This window comes from Podarcis raffonei, chromosome 8, assembly GCF_027172205.1.
Source record: "Podarcis raffonei isolate rPodRaf1 chromosome 8, rPodRaf1.pri, whole genome shotgun sequence".
Taxonomy (NCBI): Eukaryota; Metazoa; Chordata; class Lepidosauria; order Squamata; family Lacertidae; genus Podarcis; species Podarcis raffonei.
Window position 1 is genome coordinate 76,027,976 of NC_070609.1, and position 18,093 is coordinate 76,046,068.

Genomic DNA, 18,093 nt, shown 5'->3' on the forward strand with positions numbered 1-18,093 from the left:
GAGAAGGAGCAACTGGGCCAAGGACACCCCAGTGAGCTTTTTGGCCAAGTGAGGATTTGAACCCTGGACTCCCAGGTCCTAGTCCAGCACCCTAACCACTACACCGCACCGGTTCAGAGCAGATCCATTGAAATGAACGGAACTAAGTCATGCCCATTATTTTCAATTGGTCTGCTCTGCGTATGACCCAATATTGGATGCAAACCATGGCTAATTTCCCCTACACAGGGCAAACCTCAGGCCATGCTCCTCACTGCCTCAGCTTCACACCCTCCGTGGGTGGAAATGTGTCTCTGAACTTTGATAATGCCTCCTGCTTGCTTGGAGGGGGATTTGTGTGCATGTGTGTATAGAGACTAGCCTGTTGTATGAAGGTAACATTTACATTTGTTGCTCCACCTCCTTTTGTCTCTAGCCCCACCCACCGCTGACATGTGGCCCCCCAGAGCATTGCCCAGAACAGAATGTGGCCCTCAGCCTGAAAAAAAGGTTTCCCCAATTCATGGCAAAAGATACAGAGCGCATTCAGTTACAAGGTGGCAGGGAGCCCCCTTCCCAATACTTTAAGGGTGATTGGGTCTGATTTATAAACTTTTTGACAATCAGATATGGAATAGATATTAACTGCCAAATTTTCTTCAAGCTAACTAAAAACAGTATTTATGGGTTGTATAAGATTGCATTTGTAATATTTGCCTATATGATACTTTACTACATTATGCTTGTAGTGTACATGGTAGTATTTGGTGCTATCAGTTGGTATTAAGCTAGAATTAATAAAGGAACTTTGCAGTGATACTGGCAACGTATAGCTATGATGTGGGTTTTGAAAATTGAGTAGACAGTGTAAATATTAACAATTCCTTTTTACATGTAATGTAATGTACTAACTACTTTATTCACCATTGATCACAAATCTAGCTGAAAATTAAGAATAATTACGTGTTTCTATGCGTACATACCTACAAAAGAAAAAGAAAAGTGAAAGTATTAGTTCTGCCTTATACCGATTTGGGATGGATATGTTAGTCTATTTCTCTTGCATGTCAGAGGCTCCACATCCCTGTGGCAGTCCTCTCCAGCTTGGTACATTCCAGATGTTGATGTATTACAACTCCCATCATCCCCAGCCACTGTGGCCAGTAGTCAAGGATGACCAATTTTTCAGACAGGAGTCTTTACCCATCTGGTTTGGAGATGCTGGAGATTGAATCTGGGGCCTTCTGCCTGCAAAGGAGATGCTCTACCAGTGAGCTGTGGATACGGCCAATAAACACTGGAACCTGCCTTATACCAAGTCAGACTATTGATCCATTTAGCTCAGCATTGCCTGCAATGACTGGCAGTGGCTCTCCAGCGGACATTACATGGAGATGCTTGTGATTGAATCGCAGACCTTTTGTGTACAAAGTGTGATCTGCAGGACACCTATGATCCTTCCCCTGAGACATCAAAAAGCTGCTGTGCATTGAGTAGATCCGTCTATCTCAGTATTGCCTTTCCTGACTTGTAGCAATGGTTCTCCATGGTTTAAGGCAGGAGACTTCCGCACTCCTACTTGGATATGCTGTGGATTGAACCTGGGACCTTCTGCATGCAAAGCAGGTGCTCTGCCACTGCGCCCACACCCCTTCTTATTTACAGAGGCCACGTTTCTAATTACTTGAACATAATCTCCTGCGCATTATCGCCTGTTTCCTCTCTACGCCCACATGCTCAGAAGGTCCGATGGAGAGAGATTCTGACTTACAGTGACAGCTACCGCCTTGCTCCAGAGATGAATTGCACCGAGATATCCTGTAATTACACTTCCAGCTTATCACAGTCAGCCCTTGTTATCCGAGGTGTCTGTTTTGTGAGGCAGCAAACACTGCCTGTCACCTGCAGATTTGTGCCAGCCTCCTCTGCCCTTCAGCTCGGAGAAGCAAGTTGATATTTTTCACCAGAGGGAAAATATTTGAGAACTGATCGCTAATAATGATGCCGATGATAAGCAGAAGATTCCGTTCCAAGCATACAGAGGAATAAGTTTCGAGATAATTTTCATGCCTAAAGCAACCTTTCGCAACCCAGTGCCCTCCAGATGTTCTGAACTACAACTCCCATTGGCCCTTGACAGTACAATCATCTGTGAATTTGAAACATTTGCATTGAGATATGTGGGCATTTTAAGTTATTCTGTTCTGTTGTTGAAGCAATAAAGAAATTCCCTAAAAAAAGAAAGTGTTTCAAATGTGTTTTTTCCCCCAAAGTGTACATTTCTAAGCACATTATAAATTTTATTTTGCGTGTCTTGCTATATTGGGTTATGATTCATTTATTTGCTTTTGCTGTTTGTAGCATTGCATTACTTTTAAAAGGCAACTAGTGATTGGGGGGGGGGGGAGCTAAAAGAGCCCATATACAAGATTTTTGTAAAAGGATGCAGTTTTCACTTGTGGGTTTTTGGGAAGATACTGGGTTGTATCCAAGTTTTACTCAGATAGACACATTGAAATCAATAGTGATGCCCATTGATTTCAGTGGGTCTACATTAAATACAGAACATAGTTAACTTTTTTCGGGGGGGGGAGGATGTTTTTAGCTGAATTGTACCATTTACAGCAACAACAACACATTATGAGGGAGGGACTTACAATGTAACATTGGCATGACCTTGTTGGGTCACAAGTTCAGTTTAGAAATTCATGAGCATCTCTTTGTGTTTTTACAGGAACCGCCCCTGATCTCCCAGCCAAAGTTGTCCATGAGCTGCCAGTGGCTGCCAACTATTTTCTTCCCTATTTGCACAAGCAATAAAGCAATAACAAGTCTTCTGAAATACGCTTGCCTCTGTTCATTTTATTGGTTTATGTGTTAGTGCTGATCTCCACACTTCTTGGTACCAGCTTTGATTGATTGATTGATTGATTGATTGCATTTATATTCCACCTTTCCTCCAAGGAGCTCATGTTTTTCCTCTTCCCATTTTATCTTCACAACAACCCTGTAAGTTTAGGTTGAGAGACAGAGGCTGGGCTAAGGTCACCCACTGAGCTTCATGGCTGAGTAGGGGACTTAGAATCACAGTCTCCCAGGTCTTAGTCCAACATTGCAAGCACTATACCACTCTAGTGTAGGAAACTTGCAATGTGAAACTTTATCTTTTTTGCATTCCATCATTGCTCACAGTTGGTCTCCGCTCACACATGCAAACTGCACACAAATTGAGGGGTGGTGGTGGTACGGGCCACATGTTCTCCTGCAATGATTTTGCAAAGTTTTTTGCAGATAAAATCGCTCAGATTCGGGAAGAAGTAGACTCCACCGTGGGAGCAGGGCCGGGGCGGGAGAGTGCTAGAGTTCTGTCTAGTCAAGTTGAGTGGGATCAATTCCAATCTGTTACCTCCGAGGATGTGGACAGGCTGCTTGGACGAGTGAAGCCAACCACCTGTCTCCTGGATCCTTGCCCATCCTGGCTTATAAAAGCTGGCCGGGAAGGACTGGGCGATGGGCTTCGTGGGGTGCTGAATGCTTCCCTCCGTGAGGGAGCCTTCCCAGACCCGCTGAAAGAGGCGGTTATTAAACCGCTTCTTAAAAAACCATCTTTAGATGTGGCCACGATGGCCAACTATCGCCCAGTCTCAAATCTTCCATTCTTGGGCAAGGTGATTGAGCGAGCGGTTGCCGAACAACTCCAGGCACGCCTGGAAGAAGCGGACCATTTGGATCCCTTCCAGTCGGGATTCAGGCCTCATCATGGGACTGAAACTGCCTTGGTCACACTGGTTGATGATCTCCGGCGGGCTAGGGACAGAGATGAGAGCTGTTTCCTAGTTCTGCTGGATCTCTCAGCGGCGTTTGATACCATCGACCATAACATCCTTCTGGACCGTCTTGAGGGGCTGGGAGCTGGGGGCACTGTCATACAGTGGTTCCGCTCCTTCCTCCTGGGCCGTGTTCAGAAAGTGGTGGTGGGGGATGAGTGTTCAGACCCTTGGGCTCTCACTTGTGGGGTGCCTCAGGGTTCTGTCCTCTCCCCCATGCTTTTCAACATTTACATGCAGCCGCTGGGAGAGATCATCAGGAGGTTTGGGCTGGGTGTTCATCAGTATGCGGATGATACCCAGCTCTACCTCTCTTTTAAATCAGAACCAGGGAGGGCGGTGAAGGTCCTGTGTGAGTGTCTGGAGGCAGTTGGAGGATGGATGGCGGCTAACAGATTGAGGTTGAATCCTGACAAGACAGAAGTACTGTTTTGGGGGGACAGGAGGTGGGCAGGTGTGGAGGATTCCCTGGTCCTGAATGGGGTAACTGTGCTCCTGAAGGACCAGGTGCGCAGCCTGGGAGTCATTTTGGACTCACAGCTGTCCATGGAGGCACAGGTCAAATCTGTGTCCAGGGCAGCTGTTTACCAGCTCCATCTGGTACGTAGGCTGAGACCCTATCTGCCTGCGGACTGTCTCGCCAGAGTGGTGCATGCTCTGGTTATCTCCCGCTTGGACTACTGCAATGCACTCTACGTGGGGCTACCTTTGAAGGTGACTTGGAAACTACAACTAATCCAGAATGCGGCAGCTAGACTGGTGACTGGGGGCGGCCGCCGAGACCATATAACACCAGTCTTGAAAGACCTACATTGGCTCCCAGTACGTTTCCGAGCACAATTCAAAGTGTTGGTGCTGACCTTTAAAGCCCTAAACGGCCTTGGTCCAGTATACCTGAAGGAGCGTCTTCACCCCCATCATTCTGCCCGGACGCTGAGGTCCAGCGCCGAGGGCCTTCTGGCGGTTCCCTCATTGCGAGAAGCAAAGCTACAGGGAACCAGGCAGAGGGCCTTCTCGGTAGTGGCGCCCGCCCTGTGGAACGCCCTTCCAGCAGATGTCAAAGCGATAAACAATCCTGTGGCAATCCAGTCAGATGGGCGGCATATAACTAATAACATCATCAAGGGACTCTGCGCTTCTGAAAGTTCCACTACCCTACCACTTACCACCTTCGTTTGGCAGGTCAAGGAGATCCAGACTGGCTGAGAGAGAGGCTGTTTCTTTCAACTTTTCTTAATCACTTTTCTCAGCCTTGAAATGGAGGTTCTGTGGGTGAGTGGCATCCCTCTAATGGGAGTCGATGTGTTTTCACAGAAGGACCGTAATGGAATCTGAAAGATCTGAGAGCCATCGTTCCCCCCACCCCGCCCAACACACACACTTTGCTGCTTCTCAAAACAACTTCTGAAGTGTATAATTGCAATTTCGCACCTTCGAGGCAGAAGTTTTCCTGGGGAAAATATATATGTGATGAAAATGAAGTGTCGCAGGCAGAAGGAATAAGATGGGCTTCAACTTCGTAGCTAATGGGGATTCTGTGTCGCAAAATGACTGTTGATCCTGTTGCTGCTGAAAAGGAGTCTTAGGATCAGGCATGTGCTAGGTGCTGCTTGCTGGACTGCCAGAAGAATTTGTGGGAGCTTGGCAATCTAGGGACGCTTGAGGAACTCAGGACACATTCACCCCATGCTTTTAAAGCACTATGATACTGCTTTGAACAGCCATGGCTTCCCCCAAAAGCATTCTGGGAGCTGTAGTTTGTTACAGTTGCTGAGAGTTATCCCCTTATCCTTATCTCCCCACCCCAGCTTCAAGTCCTATCCCCCCCAAATTTTTTTATTGGTTTTCACAATATTATAAACAAACAAACAAACAAACAAACACACACAAGACAAACAATCAAAATAAACATAAATCATAGCCTTATTAAAAAATACAGTTGTTAACTTTGTTAAGTGACTTCCTCGCATCCCCTTGGTTGAATTTCATTCCATGTCCTTTTAATGGTTTTCCAAATCCCAATTTTTATGAAATTTAACTTAAACATTAACATCCTTAAATCTTCACCTTATAGAATTAAACATATTAATTCATCACTTAACATAAATAAAATCCTAAACCCATTAAGTATCTGCAAGCTATTTCCAGTTAGTTTAACTTAACAAATTTAACTAAATAATCATTAAATTTCTTCCATTCTTCCTGATACTCCTCCTCCTTCTGGTCGCGGACTCTTCCGGTCAGGAAGAGCCCAGCTTCAATTCCTAGAGTAGCTTAATAGTCAATCCCTTTTCCCAGAGAATTGTAACGCTGTAAGGGGAATAGGAGTCTCCTCAACTCTTAGCACCTGTGATAAACCACAGCTCCCAGAATACTTTGTTTTGTTTTGTTTTGAGGGAGCAGGAAACCATGGCTGTTTAACATGGTATAGTGCCTTAAATGTATGGGGTGAATGTGTCCTCACTTAGTTCCTTTTATTTCAGTGGCTCTATGCTGAGTAAAACTTCATTGGTGATGACCTAGTCATATTAATAGAAATCCATAGGTGAGGGTGTGTGCTTTTCTTAAGCGACCCTCATGGAGCTACAGTCCCCAGAACTCCCCATGAAGAAGGGTTGATTGTTAAACCACTATGGGAATTGTAACTCTGGGGTGGCAGACCCTCCAAGCATCCCTATTTTACCAGGGACAGTCCTGGATTTGCAGAAGCCGTCCCAGTTTCTGATTTGATCCCGGAATGTCCTGCTTTTCCTTAGGCTGTCCCTGTTTTCAGCAGAGAAATGTTGGAGGGTACGGTGGGGGAATAGGGGGCTTCTGAACAACTCTCAGCACCTTTACAAACTGCAGCTCCCAGAACTCGGGGGGGGGGGGCGGCCGGGAGGCCATTACTGGTTAAAGTGGTATCTGAGTCCCTCCAATATATGGTGTGAATAGTTTTGCCTCCCTCCCCCTTCCCCCCTCTCCCGGTTTTAAAGTGGCCAAGAGAAAAAGCCATTTTGAGCCACCTGCGTCCCATTTGCTGTGAAAGGGCTTTCCATTCATTCTCATTAGGCCATTCTCCAGGGTGTGGGTGGAGGGGGTCAGCCTTGGGAAGTTGCCCTGCAAGCCAGGCTAAGGAACGCCATACGGGGAGCCCGAAAGGCATGCTAAGAGGCATCAGGGGGCTAAATTGAAAGAATAATGACTCGTCCATCGGCATGGCAGCTGCGACTAGGCAAACCTCACCATTGATTTGTCAGAGGCAATTTCTGGTCATTACGGTGCTGTTAAGTAGAGCCCAGATGAGAAGCGGGGAGAGATTAATCCGGTGTCAACAAGAATGATGGTCTAGCTGCTGCTTCTTCTCTTTTCCCCCAAAATCACCCTTTGTCCCTTCCATGGTGGAAAATGGCACCCTCTTTCCACTATCCAAAGGAGCAAACGTGCATACATAGGGAGGAATAAGTTTTTTGCTCCTTGAGAGGCAAAAAGGTGTGTGTGTTCACTACGGAAGACCTAATATGGTTACCCTCTGGAATGAGTCTCTCTGGGGTAAGGATGTGGGTATCTGCGACCCTCCACTCAGGTCTTGCTTGAGGGCTTCCTTTGGGGGCATTTGGCTGGCTGCTCTGAGAACAGGATACTGGATTAGATGGGCCAACTGGGCTCTTCTTATGGGTATCTATGGGAGAGGGGCTGTTGCCTTCATGATCTGCCTCTGGGCTTCAGGAGGTATTTAGTGGGCCACCCCGGGAACAGGAAGCTGGACTCCGATGTTCCCTTGACCTGATCCAACAGCCTCTTCTTAAGTTCTTATGACTTTTAAGGAGCATCAAACAGCAGGCAGGGGCACTGCGGTTGCACTCCACTTCTGAGCTTCCTGTTAGTGCCCGCCCCACAATTGGCTGCTTTGAGACCAGGATGCTGGACCAGGAGAGCCTCTGAGCTGATCCAGCAGGGCTCCTCTTCTGGTCTTACATCATGCCTGGAGCTTGCTCTGCGTGAAGCCTTTCAGATTAGTGGGATGACTTCGGTAATAACCCAAGTCTCTTGTTTTCTCCTGCTCCCGCAAAAGGAAGACTCCTGCGTCATCTGGAAAGCCTTTTGCTATTCAGATGCAGCTCTCCAGCCATACTAGGGATGCGGGTGGCGCTTTGGGTAAAACCTCAGCGCCTAGGACTTGCCGATCGCATGGTCGGCGGTTCGAATCCCCGCGGCGGGGTGCGCTCCCGTCGTTCGGTCCCAGCGCCTGCCAACCTAGCAGTTCGAAAGCACCCCCGGGTGCAAGTAGATAAATAGGGACCGCTTACCAGCGGGAAGGTAAACGGTGTTTCCGTGTCCTGCACTGGCTCACCAGATGCAGCTTCGTCACGCTGGCCACGTGACCCGGAAGTGTCTTCGGACAGCGCTGGCTCCTGGCCTATAGAGTGAGATGAGCGCACAACCCTACAGTCTGTCAAGACTGGCCCGTACGGGCAGGGGTACCTTTACCTTTACCTTTACCTCCAGCCATACTGGGGGGAAATAGTGCGATGGGGTGACCTTCCACCCTCCCTCCATCCTGCTGCGTTCACAAGCTGCAGAAGTTTATGTCTTTGTTGTGCAGGTCCCTTTGGATCTCTCGCCTGTGATTCAAGCTGCATTCCTGGGGACACTAAACAGCCTTCCCCAGCTCAGTCCTTCCTGGATTTCACCAACCCACATCCTTGCCAGCTGATCCCCGGCTCAGTGTTGGCCTGGATTTTCTGCTCTGCAAGAGGGATCAGGCAGCTTTTTCCACTCTGCTAGCTCCCAGTGGTGGGTGGGTGAGGCAGCCTGCCTTCTCGCAGGCCTTGTGCTGAAGCACAGGTTCGAGATCAGATTCTTGCTCCCCTCCCCTATCATTTTGGTGATTCGTTTGCTCACCTGGGACTATGACTGGAGTTTGGAAATGGATACAGTGATGGGGAGAGAGGACGTCTTTTCTCGGGGAAGGGTCATAGCTCAGTGGCAGAGCATCTGCTTTGCATGCAAAAAATCCTGGGTTCAATTATCAGCATATCTAGGTAGGGCTAAGAGAGAGTCCTTTGTCTGAAACTCAGGGGAGCTGCTGCCAGTCAATATTGACAATATTGAGTTAGATGGAGCCAATGGTCTGACTCAGGATAAGGCAGCAGCCTAGCGCTTGGCAATCAGAAGGCTGGCGGTTCAAATCCCTGCGACAGGGTTAGCTCCCGTTGCTTGGTCCCTGCTCCTGCCAACTTAGCCGTTCGAAAGCATATCAAAGTGCAAGTAGATAAATAGGTACCACTCCAGCGGGAAGGTAAACTGCATTTCCGTGCGCTGCTCTGGTTCGCCAGAAGCGGTTTAGTCATGCTGGCCACATGACCTGGGAGCTGTACGCCTGCTCCCTCGGCCAATAAAGCGAGATGAGCACTGCAACCCCAGAGTTGTCCGCGACTGGACCTAATGGTCAGGTGTCCCTTTACCCTTTACCTTTAAAAGCATTTAACCTCATACTAGCTGAGTTTTCTTAGAATAATAGAATTGCAGAGTGGGAAGGGACCATGAGGGTCATCTAGTCCAACCCCCTGTAATGCAGGAATCTTTTGCCCAATGTGATGCTGGAACCCACAACTCTGCGATGAAGAGAATCATGCTCTACCAACGGGAGCTATAACCGTTCGATGATTTGGAGAAATTCGCTTTGAAAATGAAAGCAACTAGAATCAGAGACAATGACAATGAAGACTTTAAAAATGACTGGGAAGGTTTCATATTGTACTTACAGAAATACTGCAAAGAAATGGACTCACTAGCAGGGTTTGACTAAACACTTACAGACAAGAAAATAAGTTCAAAGGTCAAGAAATAATAATATGGAATGTAACTGAGTGCAAGATGTAATTATGAAAGAAAATTTGGGATGAAGATGATTAGAATATAGAGCATTTAGGTGTAAGATCATAAAAGTAAGATAACAATTAAGCAGAAGTAGTAAATATTTAAAGAACCAAAAGGGGAAGCTGAGGGAAGACATGGGGAGGAGTTTTCCTCTTCTCCTTTATATGATAATTGTCACATTATGTTGTTTGAGTGATTGTTAAATTGTAAAACTCAATTAAAAAATTATATAAAAAAGGAAAGAAAATGAAAGTAACTTGGAAGTGCACATTAAAAAAAACCAACTCTGGCGTTTTCTCTTCACATGAAACTGACTATGCAAAAGCCCTATGGCCCAGCGCTGGGCAGAGGGAGGCGTGGATCGGTACAAGCCTTCCGTCACCTTCAGTGTCATCTGCGTTGGTTGCAAGGCTCCTGACTTCACCCCTAGGGTGATGAGCAATTCCCACTAATGTGACCACCTCCCCTCACACACACCACCCGTCTTCCTTTGCAAAGGGCACATTTCTCATTGGCACTTTGCTGGTTGTCAGGCTGCTTTTTCGATGCCTCGTTGACTGCTGGAGATTCTGGCTGTGCGGTTCTTCTGCCTCTTGGGAGGAGGCTGCTGCAGAGCGTTTCCATCCTGGCACTGGTTTCTGTGTAGGTTTTTAGGCAAGCATAATAGGGACAAGGCAAAAGTGGTGGGGATGCTGCTGTTGCTGCTGCTGGTGTGTGTGTGTGTAATGTCCTTTGTCTGTAGCTGCTGGTTCATTGTCCGTGGTGAATTAACATTCAGTGTGTTTCCTTTGTTGGCATCAGTATCGTTCACAAGGATTGCAAACTCAGGTGGGAGCTAAATGGCAATGGGATACAGAAATTACAGTCAGTGATAATTGGAGCTGAAATGCTTGAGAAATAAGCACACCCTTTACAGTTCCCATTAACCCCAGCCAGCATGGTCAGGAATGGTGGGTTTTGCAACATCAGGAGGGCCAGAAACTAACCCAGCCATTGCTGTAATGAAACGGATGAAAATGTGTTCTTCCATCCCTCCCTCTTCCTAGTCCTCGGGATATGCTCTGAAAGTCCCCACACTATGTATTTTTGCAGCTCTTTGCAGCTGCAACCCAGATGTTGGAAAAGATGAACCTTTGTCACAATAGCACTATACTTGTGATTCCCAACAACTAGAATTTGGAGGTGGGCTGCCTATGGCTAAGGAGGGTCCATTTATTTCTGGTAGTTACCTGGGAAGGCCCTTCTCCCAAGCATGGGGGAGGATGAGCAATCTCTTTTAGCCTTCTGTCTGGAGAGGCTTGGAAAAGCCAGCCAACTTAAGAACATAAGAAGAGCTTGGCTGCCGGTTCCAGCAGTCTATTTTCACAGTGGACTGAAAGCAGCACATAAGTGCAACAGCTCCCTGTGACTGGTATTCAGAGGCTACGGGCAGTATGGGATGTTAGGGGAGGGATAGTACCTCTGGTGGGGGACATATTGTGCTCCTTCTGGGGTAGTTTGTCCCCTTTAGGTCCTCACCCTGCACTCAGCTCTCACTCACCTATGGCTCCAAGAAGCTGTCAGCATGTGGCAGTGGCCACACCCTGGGAACGGCTTTGAATGGTGAGGGGTATCTGATGGGTCTCAAACACTAAATGAGTTAGGGACTTCCCTTGCATGTAAATCCAGTCTCTGGAGAATTGAGCAGACAAGGCCAATTGTGCTGGTCCCATGGGCAGATTGAGAGACGAGGTCCTAGTCCAGTCTGAGGTTGAAGGAGCAATATGGAAGCAGTCCGTAAAAGCTGAGGCTGGGTGCAGGGCAGGGTTCAGGCAGGAACTGGCGACCAACAATGTTGCTTCCACAACTTGAGTCTGGGGCTGGCTGGCTTTTATCTGCCCTGAGGCATAGGACGGCCATGATCCTCAGGTGACTTGCCTCTCCCGGCCTGGAGGCGAGCACTTCTCCTGAGGGAACTTAGTTCCCTCTGCCTCTCTGCCCTGAGCCTCTGCAGCCCAGGAGAGGCTGGAGGGTTACTGGACCCAGAGGCAACCTCAGCTTCCTCTGACGGGGCTGAGAGTGGAGCACCTGCAGGCAATGGGTCCTCCATCACCTCAGGAGCCAGAGCAGACTCAGCTGGTGCCTGCACCTGAGGATCCAGCACAGGTGAGGACCCTTCAGGCTCAAGCTCCAGCCCTGGCTCAGCTGGTTCTGGAGGCGGGGAACCCTGTGCAGGCTGGGATTCCTCAGGTTCAGCATCCGACTCCGAATCCCAGGCCATCACACCACAGTCAAGTAGGTGGTTTCTGCACATGCTGTAAAGGGAAGTGGGGGGGGGCAGATGGGTCTCATCAACCTGGGAAGAAAGCCCTAATAGGAGAAGGAAAACTCTGATCCTAAACCTCTGCTGCCTTGAGGGATATCTTCAGGAGAAGAAAAGACTAACGCATAAACCTTCACAAATCTGGAGTAGAGTCCCTAAGATGATTGTATGCCTCCTATCAGCAGGTCCTGCAGCCAAGCTGTTGCCAAATGTACTGCTCTGCTTTCCTTTGGACCACATCAGTGAGGCCAAGAGGGGGTTTGTTGTCTGGGCCGCCCAGGACCTTCATATACGCTGCCCAGGCTCGCACCCCAGGAAGGTCACTGCTAATGGAGAAGCATACTCCATTGTCTAGTGAGACAAATGGAGGCCAACTGCCTTGGACAGTAGAGCACAGCCAGAGCTGATAGCCTTTCCCTCCTCCATGAATTGGTCATGTCTTTTAAAGCCATCCAAAGTGGTGGCCATTGCTCCCTCACATGGGAGCAAACATTATCATTTTACTCTGTGCATTTTGATCTGTCCGGAATCCAAGCCTGGAAGCAGGCTTTCGAAGGACGTGCCGCGGTAGTAAGGAAAAAAAAGGAAAAAACAAATTTCAGGTCGTATTCCCAAGGCGCCCATAGGTCATGCTTTATTTGTGGATGGAACCATCATGAAACCAAAAGTTTGAAACATTGGATGAAGATTTTTTATTTCTTAAAAAAAAAGGGGAGAGAGCAAACGAAGATGGACAGATGCTTTTTAAAACAATGGCTGGTTGAGGTGTTGTTTTTTTTGTGTACAGTAATTTAGTGAGGCCAGAGATGATGCACAATGTGGGGCAGAGCCATTGTCTCAACTGCTCCCTTGTTTCCATGTTCCTTTCAACAGCCCTGTTTGATCTGCAGAGACTGACATGTGGTCGGTTATTTTCCGCTCTGTGTTGCAAAGGCCCCCAGCAACAACCCCCAATCTGCTCCATGCCAGCTAAAAGAAATCCATTCCAGTCTCTGTCACAAAAGTACACACCCTCATCTATGGATTTCTATTAAAAATAGTGGGACGTCTTTAAATTTTGTTTGGTGTACACTTACTGAAATGCATGGACCTAAATTAGGCCACCTTCATATCATAACAGTATCATACCACTTTAAACAGTCATTGGCCTCCCCGAAAGAATCCTGGGAGTTGTAGTTTGTTAAGGGAATTGAGGGTTGTTAGCAGACCCCTCTTCCCCTCCCAGAGCTGCAGTTTGCAGAGTTCCCTCTTGATTGTTAAACCACTCTAGGAATTGTAGATCCAAGAAGGGAATAGGGGTCTCCTAACAACCTTCAGTACCCTTAACAAACCACAGCTCCCAGAATTCTTTGCGGGAAGCCATGACTGCTTAAAGTGGTATCATAGTGCTTCAAATATGTGAATGTGGCTTTATTCATGCTTTTACATTCCAGTGGGTCTACTCTAAGTAAAAGTTGACTGCAACCCACAAATCCTGAATACCCCTAGTCCAGTGATTTATCCCAGATGTGGGAATTGAGGAGCCGTGTAGAAGATAACGTTGCCAACTCATGGGGGGAAATAATCTGGAATGCTCCTATGCCTTTAACAGCACCTGTTGATTTGCAGAAAGCAGCGGGTGAAAGCTTTTTGCAGCATGGAGATAAGCAGTGCTATATACCAATGCCTGCACATCAAACAATGGTTAAAGGCAGAGGAGCATAGTTTGGTAACAAAGTTGGCAACTCTGATGGGACATCAGCAGCCAGAAAGGTTTCTTTCTTCGTTCAGTGGAGGGAAACAATTTCTGCAAATGCATTACTTTCCCTTACGTTTCTATGGCTAGGGGCCTACAGTCCTTGGGTTGCATGATTACCGTAATTACAATCAAATAATAATTTTAGCCTGAGGAATGGGTGAAATTGTCAATTTCAGTTTCTCACTGTTTCTTATTTTTCTTGTGTTCCATTTGCCACATTAGTTTATGTTGAGCACACTACAAGTTTCCGTGAACATTCAACAGCATTTGGGTGCAAATTTCTTCTGATATACACATTTTTTTGTACATGGTTTTGCCTGATATAAGCATTTTGCAAAGGAATTGCCCCTAATATTTTTATAGTGTTTTTATATGCTTTTTTCAGTAACACAATACATTTTTTAAATGCACACTTTGCCCCGATATAACATATTTGCAAGAATTCTTGGCTGGAGAACTGCATTTCCAAAATTCAGGGAAGCGCAAATTTTGAAAGACGACTGTGTTTCGGGTCACACATTGTTTTGGAAAGTGCAAATCAGATCTACTCTGGGTGGAGTTAATGTTGGACGCAATTTATTATCATTGTTATTTTTTTAGGGCGTTTGTACCCCATTGTCCAGCCAAGAAGTCTTCCAAGAACAGCTTTCATAGAACTAATTGAAACAAGACAATCCCTGCCCTCAGGCTTACAGTTTTAAATACATAGCACAAAAGGAAAGAGGGACTAGGGGGGAGGAGGAAGAGCTGCAGATCAAACTTCTGTTAAAGAGACGGGAGCAGGCCAGGCCTATTAATCCCCACCCACCCCTGCCACCAAGTTGGCAACCCTACACAGTGAGAGAAGAGTCGGAGCCCCCCTCCCCCAGATCCATGAGTAAATACAAGGGGAAGGCTGGGGAATGAGTGCTTGGTGCTGGTGGTGTTAGCAGGCAGTGAACGTTTTCCAGAAGAAGTTTTTACAGGGGGCTTTGCGATCCCTCTGGGTGAGCTGGGGTAACCTCCCCAACACAGAGGGCTCTTCCTCCAGGTTGCTTTCGAACAGGTCTTCCGCATCGGAGGAAGCCGTCCCATCACGGCTCACGTCCACCCCATCCAGTAGATCTGCCAGCATTTTCAGGATCAGACCTTTTCGGGCTTTGGTTTGCTCCTGCAATCACAAAGCAAGCAGTAGGGCAGAGGGCAAAGAGAAAGCAGGAAAGTGAGTCACTCCCCCCTTGCTGGAGAGTGTAAAGGTGTTTTAAAAACAGAGAGTCACTGTGGGAAATAAAAAACATGGAGAACGTCAGAAGCGTCTGGCTGCTGGATCAGACCAAAGATCCATCACTGTCTAGCACCCAGTTCTCAGAAAAGTCAGCCAGGTCATACAAAGGCTGAGAGCCAGTGTGGTGTAGTGGTTTGAGTGCTGGACTAGGACCTGGGCAACCTGGGTTCGAATCTCCATTTGCCCATGAAGCTCACTAGGTTACCTGTCTTCTCTCAGCCTAACCCACCTCACAAGGTTGTTGTGAGGATGAAATGGGGTGGGGAGACGAACCAGGTATGGCTACTTGGAAGGAAGGTGGGATTGAAATATATTATCATAATTGGCATCAGCCGGATGCTCACTTCTCCTTCTACCTGATATTTTAAAACTGGAGATGCCAGGATAGAATCTGAAACCTTCTTAATGCAAGGCAGGTGCTCTGCCATTGAACTGCAGCCTTTTGCAATACTGCATCAGGTTGTTGGTCCATCTATCTCAGGACTGCCTGCACTGACTGGCAGCATCTCTCCAGGCAGAGGGTATACCTGGAGATGCCACAGTTTTAACCTAGGACCTTCTGCATGCAAAGCATGAGCTATGGCCCTTTCCTGAAGACACAGAAACATAGGGTGCCACCTTATACCAAGCGAGATCCTTGGCCTGCCTAGCTCAGTATTGTCTGCACTGACTGGCAGCAGCTCTCAAGCAATTTCAGGCATGGGGCCAGTCCTACCTGGTGATGCCAGGGATCAGTGCTGGGGCCCTTCTTCATGTAAAGCAGATGCTCTAGTTTGAAAAGTTCTGCTCTAACCACTGAGCTACAGCCCTTCCTCAAGACTTCCTCCCCCCCTCACTTTTAGCTTCCTTTGAAGTTTGTGCCTGATATTCATGCTTTGCTTGTTTTATCCTGTTCCTGGTTTTATCCTATATAATATATCCAGCCACCTCCCTCACTTGAGCCACTTTGGTGGGGGCTGCTTTTTTGGACTGAGAAGAAACATGCAAATGGTTTTTTATAAACATAAATATAATTTCAGAACAGCACAGCAAACAGGGATTCGACACAGGCAATGCCCCCAGGAAGCTACATAGATGGGGTTTCTGCATTTCACCCTGCTGTTAAGGATTCATAGACTTAATGCTTAGCAAAGAATGCATGTGTGGTGGAAGGGAAATGGAATGCAGGCTTCACTGCCTAGTAGTTTAATCTCCCTGATCAAATAAAGATGCTAGTTCATAAGAGACAGAGCTAATTTGCGCAGCGTGACAGCGAAAAAAGGCATTTAAAATTGGAAATAGTAATAGCTTAGCTCATTCCCTGGCACACAACAGTAAGCTAATATCACTAACTACCCTTAGTATATGTGAGTCAATTTTTATTTTAGCCCTTTGTGCCTTTGTAAATTATGGTTGCAATCTCAAACACCTGAGAGCAAACTGTATTGATTTCAATAGGACATTCGAGTCGACATGTTTAGGACTGTACTGCGTACCCCCTCCTGCCCACATACTTCCCAGTGGTGCATTTAACCACAGGGAGAAATGTAACAGGTGTAGTCCCCACCTCTCTAAAAAAATTTTTTGGGGAACCACACCTGTTGGATTTCGATCAGGAAAAGGAGAAAACAAACGGTAGTCATTAGAAGAACACTGCCTTATCTTGAATCAGACCTTTGGTCTGTCTAGCTCAGTATTGTCTACACTGACTGGCAGAAGTTATCCAGGGTTTCAGGCAGGGGATATTCCCAGCCCTTCCTGGAGATGCCAGAGATTCCACCTGGGAACTCCGGCATGCGAAGAAGATGCTCTACCACTCAGCTGCAGTGTCCCCCCAGAGGACTGTTTTGCCACTGCTGACATCCTTTCTAAACAAGAGGCATGCATTTAACTAAAAGCCCTTCTCACCTCTCTCTTGCTTTGATGGACCCACTCTCCTTCCCTCTCCTTCTTTCTGTTTCTTCTCCTCTCCTTCCTTCCCTTAGCCTGCTATCCAGCCTCCACTTACCTGGGAATAAGTCCTGCTAATTGAGCCAGGCAGGACTCCGGGGTTGCACTGCAAAATATCTCCTTCTCTCTGCATTCCGATGCTAGTCCTTAGTTTGAGTTTGGTATTATTTACTCAAGAAAAGAAGACAGTAACCTTGGAAAAAACCCTTCTTCGGTATTTGACTTACTCCCCTTTTGCTCACTTTCTTTATTCCTCAGATCTCCCCATTATTTACATCTGTTCGTACTCCCATTCCCTTTCCATCCTCTCCAAAAAGCCTCCCTCTTGTGCACAGTCTCTTCTCCTCCACCAGGCAGCTTTGCCCATCCTTTAAAGCACCAGAAACCTTAAAAGCCTTCTGCACAAAACCCTAGAATTTTTAAGGAACGCTGTCCCTTTTCAACTCACCCTGCTGCTCTGTACAGAAAACTTATCCTCCCCAGGCAAGGCGGATGCTCTCATGCTCCACACCAGCAACAGAACAGCGATCAGCCTGGCCACCAGCTGCATGGCAGAGGTTCCCCCGGAAGCTCCTTGGTTCTAAGGCTGAGAGGGACAGAGCTGTTCCCTAGTCCAGTCTTGTCCTCAAGAGCAGGATGCGGCACCTGCTTTTTATAAAGCCCTCCCTGAGCTGTGCCTGAGTGACGCAGGCAGTCAAATCCACCCGGCAAGCCAATGGCACTTTGGTGGGTAGTCAGCACGAGCCTCTCCGTGGGTGAAGACTAGTGATCCGGAGGAATGACAAGTCCAGGGGCACATTTTGAATTGAAAGAAGGGAAAACAACAACAGAGGGAGACGTGCAATCGTTTTATTTTACTTAGCCTCTCCTAAAATGCATCGGAAGTTGGAACGAGGTTGCATAGCCGTGCCCTCCAACGCTGCTCAGATGAAAATTGGGACATTTCTCACTCACCCCCAACAGACCCCCCCCAACCCCCATTTCTTTGTCCACCCACCTGCACAGCATTTCCTGTCAGAAGAAGGGCAAGTGCCACCGTTACTACACCAATAGGACACAGCACACACACCCTCCACCATCCTGAGAAAAACCCCTTACCCTCATTTTATTGTATTCTTCAGTAGGTTTACAAAAAAGGAAAACACACACCGACAGATAAATTTTAGAAGAGGGCAAGATCAGACGTGGCTGC

The 18,093-nt window shown here is 47.3% G+C and overlaps 2 protein-coding genes across 3 annotated transcripts in view; one reads left to right on the forward strand and one right to left on the reverse strand.

Moving 5' to 3' along the window:
• The window catches only part of TARDBP (TAR DNA binding protein), a 40,592-nt gene extending 37,771 nt beyond the window's left edge, over window positions 1-2,821 (forward strand). For both annotated transcript variants that reach the window (XM_053400935.1, XM_053400936.1), the window contains exon 7: window positions 2,714-2,821. In XM_053400935.1, the coding sequence (XP_053256910.1) occupies window positions 2,714-2,799 (86 nt within the window). In that variant the 3' untranslated portion in view covers window positions 2,800-2,821. The remainder of the gene's footprint in view (window positions 1-2,713) is intronic.
• Window positions 2,822-12,756: 9,935 nt separating this feature from the next.
• Window positions 12,757-17,598, reverse strand: LOC128419799 (somatostatin-2-like). The gene is made up of 2 exons (XM_053400941.1): window positions 17,350-17,598; window positions 12,757-14,858 (listed from the first exon to the last, which is right to left on the reverse strand). Exons 1-2 carry the CDS (start codon window positions 17,449-17,451, stop codon window positions 14,634-14,636), a joined length of 327 nt encoding a protein of 108 aa, XP_053256916.1. The 5' UTR covers window positions 17,452-17,598; the 3' UTR covers window positions 12,757-14,633.
• Between the last annotated feature and the right edge of the window lie 495 nt (window positions 17,599-18,093).

Excerpts from the sequence above, each read along its gene's own strand:
- LOC128419799 (XM_053400941.1), bottom strand. The coding sequence starts at position 17,451 with ATGCAGCTGGTGGCCAGGCTGATCGCTGTTCTGTTGCTGGTGTGGAGC. Across the intron at positions 14,859-17,349 it reads TTTCTGTACAGAGCAGCAGG|GAGCAAACCAAAGCCCGAAA; the intron begins GTGAGTTGAAAA and ends TTGTGATTGCAG.